This window comes from Gracilinanus agilis, unplaced genomic scaffold, assembly GCF_016433145.1.
Source record: "Gracilinanus agilis isolate LMUSP501 unplaced genomic scaffold, AgileGrace unplaced_scaffold43039, whole genome shotgun sequence".
NCBI classification, from domain to species: domain Eukaryota; kingdom Metazoa; phylum Chordata; class Mammalia; order Didelphimorphia; family Didelphidae; genus Gracilinanus; species Gracilinanus agilis.
Genome location: NW_025376955.1, coordinates 1,010 through 7,402, shown reverse-complemented (window position 1 = coordinate 7,402; position 6,393 = coordinate 1,010). Strand labels below are relative to the sequence as shown.

General features: G+C 68.2%; 1 protein-coding gene across 1 annotated transcript; it reads left to right on the top strand.

Annotated features, from left to right (window-relative positions):
• Positions 1-120: 120 nt before the first annotated feature.
• LOC123255310 (smoothelin-like) lies at positions 121-5,934 on the top strand (the record flags this gene model as incomplete). The annotated part of the gene is made up of 9 exons (XM_044684130.1): positions 121-267; positions 351-429; positions 524-603; positions 2,353-2,443; positions 2,538-2,848; positions 3,014-3,080; positions 4,489-4,569; positions 4,661-5,230; positions 5,618-5,934. Coding segments are annotated over 9 exons (1,743 nt in total), but the record flags the coding sequence as incomplete, so codon positions are not given.
• Positions 5,935-6,393: the final 459 nt, after the last annotated feature.

Sequence of the window (6,393 nt, the reverse complement as noted above, 5' to 3'; positions counted from 1 at the left end):
TTCCTTCCTTCCTTCCTTCCTTCCTTCCTTCCTTCCTTCCTTCCTTCCCTTTCTTCTTTCCTTCCGTCCCTCCCTCCCTCTCTCTTCCCACCCCATAAAAGCTCCCCAAAAGCTTGTTGACTGACCCATGGATGGTGCCCCACTGCATCCTCCCATCCTGCTTGTCCCTCCAGCTCCCAGGCGCAGGAGGAGGAGCAGCGGGCGGCCCTGGCCCTGCTGTCCAGGAAGCTCGAGGCCATCAGTGACGTGGAAGAACTGACCACCCTGGTGAGGGCCAGAGCCTGGGGTGGGGGTGGGGAACGGCACGGGGGTCCAGCGCTGACCCATCCACTTCTTGGCCCTCCTTGCAGCTGCGGGCGGCCGGCGAATACGAGGAGCGGAAGCTGATCCGTGCGGCCATCCGCCGGGTGCGTGCCCAGGAGATCGAGGGTACGGCCTCCCCTCCGCCCCAGCCCCCAGCCCGGCCCCCCAAGCCCAGCCCGCCCTCGCCCTGGCCCCTCACTGCCCTCTTCTCCTTTTCCAGCGGCCACCTTAGCAGGACGACTGCCCAGTTCCCACGAGGACAGCGAGGCGCGGGCAGCCCGAAGGCGGGCACGCCAGGAGGTGAGTGGGGACCCCCTGGGCGGGGAGCCGGCCCCGAGCACAGCTGCAGGGAAGCCCGGGCCAGATGTCCGGTTCTGACTCCTGTGTCTGACGTTCTCTCGGCTCGGACACACACACGGACGAGTCGCTGGCAGGGGCTTGTTGGGGGAGAGGGACGACTTGCCAGGAGCGAAGGCCTTTCCCAGTCTGGCCCCGCTGGCTCTTACTCCAAAGGTAGATGGGCCGGCCCTAGAGGCAGTGAGCTCCCCGTCATCAGAGTGAGTCTAGCAGATGCTGGCTGGCTCCTGCTCCGAGACAGATGGGCTGAGATGCCCCCTCGGGCCCTGCCGGCCCTCAGGCCGCCCCTTCTCTGGGGAGCTTCTAGAGGTTGGCGGCTGTAGTTGTACGAGGAATGGGGGTGCTGGGCGGCCCCTCGGGATTCTCTGGGTCTCGAGGAAGGTTTTTGTGGGGCACGCTGCCACTGGGGAGCAGGAGGGATGCCCCCTCACCCTGGCCAGGCTCTTGGGGCTCAGGAAGGGAGGCTTCCCCAGAGCCACAGTGCCGGGGTGGAGCGGGGCGAGGCGTGGCCCCCCAGCTGTCCCAGGCACCCGTTTGTTCTCCAGGAGCCGGGGTGAAAGGTCGGGGCCCATCACAGCCGGGCCTGAGCCCGCCGGGCCGCTTCGGCCTGATCTGGCCTCTCGTGTGGGAGGCTCCCTGGAGAAGCTCTGACCACTTAGAACCAGAATCAGGCCTGCTTTGGCTCAAGGCAGAAGAGCACTCGGGGCTGGGCAATGGGGGTCATCCAGCCAGCAAGGGAGTGACCGGAACCCAGACCCTCAGCCTCTGACATTGTTAACAGACTATCAGAGCTGGAGACCACCAAGTCCGGCACGGCCTGCCTGATAATCCCCTCCCCCACATCCCTGACCAGTGGGCCATCCGGCCTCTCCTTTAAGGCCTTCAGGGAGGGGCGGCCCATCCCACCTTGGCCCGACTCTACTGGGTGACCTTGGGCCGGGCCAACCCTGAGCCCCTCCAGCCGTGAACGGAGGAACCTCGCTGCATCCCCGTCCCCGACGGTCAGACGAGGCTTTGGACAGGCCGCCGGGGAGGCTGGGCAGCTCCTGCTGGGATGGAGGCCGCAGGAAGTTTGTTTACATTCGTTTAGTTACTCGCCTCCCCTCAGCCCCGGCCCTCCGTCCCCCAGCTCCCAGGGCCCTTCTGGGGCTCACTGGGGGGGGGGACCTGGGCTGGGCCAGGAGTGGGAGGGGGCCCGGCAAGAGCCGCCCCACCGAGGCCCCGGACCTGGCCTTCGGGTCCAGGCCCGGCGTCTCCCCGCGGCTCTGCCCCTCTACCTCCCGGCCGGCCACCTTCCTGGCCCTGGACCTCGGCTTCCCTTTGTGTAAAACAAGGAGGCTGGGCCATGCCCAACCCCTGGGCCTCCGGACCTCTCCGCCTGCCCGGGCTGCTGGGGTGGGGGCGGAGGGCCGGCCGGCTCGTGCCAGGCGCCCTGCCCTTCCTCTCGGCTGCTTTGCATGCCCTGTTGTGGCCAGCACGTCCGGGCAGCTGGGCAGGAGTGGCCGGAGTCCCCGAGACACTAATGTCTCTCGGTGTGTCTCTCTGTCTGTCCCTGTCCCTCTCTTTGTCCTTCTGTCTGTCTGTCTGTCTGTCTGTCTGTGTCTTTCTCTTGTCTGTCTGTCTCTCTCTCTCTGTCCTTCTGTGTCTGTGTGTCTCTCCGTTTCTGTCCATAACTGGCTCTGTCTTTCTCAGGCGAGGGAGCGAGAACAGCAGGCCGAGCGTGAGCAGCCCCCGGCCCAGGCCGAGCAGTGGCCCGAAGAAGCCCCACGCTTGGAGCTGGACAGTAAGGCCTTGGCAGGAGGGGGGGGTGCCCAACAAGGGCTCTCCAAGTCCCCAGAGAGGGGGCTGGGGAGTACCCCACTTCTCATCTTTCCCAGACATGGCCGCCGGGACCCTCCTGCTGCTGGATATTCTGGGCCCGACGCCCCCCAGCCTGCCCACCCCACCTTCCACACCTTCGTCCCCGGAGCCAGCCCTGCGCCCAGCTGAGGCAGGGGGTGAGGAGGCCAGTGAAGGGCCCCCCAGGTCCTCCCCAGAGGAGGAGCCGGGTTCTGGGAGTCCCCCCAGGGCCATCAGCCCCGAGGAGCCCCAGCCTCTGCCGGCCCCCCAGAGCCCTGGACCCTGCCTGGCCCAGCCTAGGGAGCACGTGCCAGGCCAGCATCTAGGCAGCAGTGGCCAGAGTGGCAAGGTGAGTGGCCGGGGCAGGAGAGCGGGGAGAGAACCGGGGCCCTTCTCGGTGGCCTTGGGCGTGGCTGGGCAGCCTGGCCCGGGGTGGCCCTGTGCCTTTGGTGGGGTCAGCAGGAAGGCTGGCGGCCTCTCAAAGGGATCCATCCGAGGCTGCATTTCTCCTCAGCTGGGCCCAAGCCAAAGAGAGCCGGAGGCAGAGAGAGTGACCGGGAGCCCCGACAGGAAGAAAGCTGGTAAGGAGCTGGGCCTCGGCTGGCTCTGGGGAAGGGCCTTGGGAAAGGCCCAGCTGTTGGGGCTTTAGGGCCAGTCCTCGGCTGCCCTAGGCTGGGGGGCCTCGAGCTTGGGAGCATCAGGGAAAAGAGGGCAGTCCTGGGCTCGCTCTTGTTTTGTGAGAGGGTCAGCCCTGGCGTGTGGCAGAGGGTCAGCCCTGGCCTGTGGCAGAGGGTCAGCCCTGCTCTGCTTGGCCGCAGAGGGTCAGCCCTGGCGTGTTTGGCCGCAGAGGGCAGTCCACGTTGCAGTGGAGGGAAGCTCCGGAGAGCCGGGTTTAGGTTTAGGCTGCAGTCAGGGATTACGTCCTGAAAAGGGGGGCTGCCTCGGGAGGTAGTGAGTTCTCTGTCAGCAGAGGCCGAGGACGCCAGCGCACCGAAAGGACGATTCCCATTGAGGTGTGGTTGGCTCCGGGGCGGCTTGTGACCCCCTTTTCCCTGCCGCGTGCCCGGGAGGGAGGCCTCGGCGTTGGCAGCCGCGCCGTCAGGGCCGGGCACGCAGGGCTGTTTATCCAGGCTGCCCCGTGGCCCGTCCGGGCAGACCTGCCTCCCAGCCTTGAAAGGGAAACCAGGGCTTGGCGCATTCTTCTCCCCAATAAGGCTTTGGCCCCGGGCTCCCCCCCCCCACTCCCTCCTGGGCCCTGGGCGGACGTCTCGGCCGTGCTGCCCCCGACAGGAGAGGGCCGGGGGGGCGGGGGGGAGGCCCGGTCGGTCGGGGCGGCCTCCTGAGGCTGGAGTCCCTGCGCCGGCTCGGCTCTGCTCCCGGCCTCGGTCTCCTCCTCTGTAAAATGGAGGGATCAGATAGGCCGCCTGAGCCTGCTGTTTCAGGACCCTCCGGAGGAGGCCCCCCTCACTGAAGGGCCCGCAGGCAGGGGTGCCGGGGTTCAAGGCTGAACCCCTTCTTGGCTAGGGATCATGATGGGGAAGAGCCACACCCCCATTCTCCCCAGGAGGCAGAGGCCACCTTGTTCAGTGGGGGAAACTGAGGCCCAGGGCAATTAACTGGCAGAGGAGGATTCGAACCCTGGGCCTCTGGCTCGAGACAAAGGACCTTCCCTCCATCTGCACCCAAGTCTGAGGGGAGCAGGAGGGGGAGGAGAGGGGACCCAGGAAGGCGCCCAGCTTGGCGGGGTTGGGGGGCGGGAAGGGGGGCTCGGTGTGTGAGTGTGTCGGGGGCCGAGCCGAGAGACTGGCAGAGAAGGGAGGAGATGGGGTGGGGGGAGTGTTGGGGGCTGCAGGGAGACTCAGGGGCGCTCTAGGTGCCAGGATGAGGCTCGGGGCCCGCTCCATTCCCCCACTCACGGCTTTCCCTCTCTTCTGGGCATGCACATGGCACCACCCCCTGCTCGGCCTTCTGCTGCATTGGCATTGGCAGTGCCCTCTCTGCACCAGTCCAGCCCCCGCTCCTGCCAACGCGCCCTGTCGCTGCTCACCCCCCGCAGGGCTCAGGCTGCAGGTAGCCCCGGGGACCTCAGAAGGGGAGGGGAGGGTCGGGGAGTGTTTGGGCCTGGCCCTGACCTCTGCCCCCTTCTGCCTCCCCCTCCCAGAGCTCCCCAAGGCCAGCCCTGCCAGCCCTTCCCCCTTCCAGAGGGCCAGCTCCGTCCGGGACCGGGTCCGCAAATTCACCTCGTCCGAGGCGCCCATCCCCCCCGGCCCAAGCCCGCGAGGAGGGCCCCTGGGCGCCGGGGGGCGGCTCCCGGGCTCTGGGGATCGGGCAGCCCCGGGCCCCCTCCGGGCCAGCGAGCAGCGCCCGGCACTCACAGGCGGCGGGAGAGGAGAGCCGGGCCCTCCCTCCTCCTGCAGCATCCCCGGCGGCGGCTCCCGCAGCTCCTCCTGGCAGCCAGAGCCCCGGATTGTGGGAGTCGGGGCCAGGGAGCGGGAGCGCCCTAAAGAGGAGGGCCCGGGGGGGCGGAGCCCGGCCGCGTCACGGGGGAGGCCCCTTGAAAACGGACAGAGGGGGCCCCCGGCGGGCTCAGAGGAGCCCAGCGCCCTGCCCGTCACCGTCAGGCCGGCCGAGCCGGGCAGCATGAAGACCACCTTCACCATCGAGATCAAGGACGGCCGAGGCCAGCCCGTGGGCGGCCGGGTGCTGGGCCCGGTGGGCAACCAGAGGGCAGGTGGGCGAGCGGCCCGGCCGGGGGGCATCTTGGCAGGGGGTGGCCGGGCTGTTCTTACACTCGTTCTCGGTGGTTCCCTCCCCTGGCATCTCCCTGCCAGCCGGCACCGGCTAGGCACAGCCTCCGGGGATGCCTTTGCCTGGGCCCGGCTTCTCCGAGCCCCACCTCGGCCTGGGCACAGAGCCAGGAGCCCGGGGCCCGGGAGGGGGGTCAGGGATGGCGCTTCCCCAGGGCAGATGTTCCATCTCACCCACCTGAGGGTGCCGGGCCAGGAGGGCCCCTCGGGCTTTGGGTGCCTTGCCCAGGCACAGAGCCCAGGCTTGGGGGGCCCCTCTGGGGGGAGGATTCCTTCGTCCTGAATTCCGATTGGATCTCCCCCCTGCACAGAGCTGACGCTGGGGCTCAGGGGCACCCCCATCCACTTTGGTGGCAGCAGCTCCGGCGTGGGCACCATCACTCACATCAGCACCCCCGGGACCATCACTCGTGTGGGCAGCACCCCCGTGCCTGTCAGCCACGTCAGCACCCCCAGGACCGTCGCCCGTGTGGGCAGCACCCCCGTGCCCGTCAGCCATGTCAGCACCCCCAGGACCGTCGCCCGTGTGGGCAGCACCCCCGTGCCCGTCACCCACATCAGCACCCCCGTGCCCGTCGCCCGTGTGGGCAGCACTACCCACGTCACCAGTGTGGGCCGCATCAGCAAGGTGAGGGCTCTGCTTCTCCGGCCCAGCCATCTTCCCTTCCTCCCTGACTGCCCTCTGCGGGGACCCCAGGCTCCATTTCCCCTGGGCGGGGGGCACAAGAGCCGGGTTCTAGGACATGCCAGGCTATTGCCTGGAAGAGGGGTTAGGCTGGTTCTGCTCGGCCCAGAGGGCAGAGCCAGGCCTCCAGGGCAGAAGTTGCCAAAAGGCCAACGTGGCTTGGAGTTCGTCCGGAGAGCTGCCCCAGGGCATCATGAAGTGGGGTGTCGGGCCCCCTGCAGCCGTGAGCTGTGGGTGGCAGTGGGCTAAGGTGGTAGGTGAGGGAGTGCCAGGTCTGCCATCAGTCTGGGGAAGCCCCGAGAGCGGGGTCTGCCAGGCTGCCTTGGGCTGGCCTAGCTCAGCATCGGGGGGTCCTGTGTAGGGGCGAGACCAAGAGACCCCATCTCAACAACCATGTGGTCT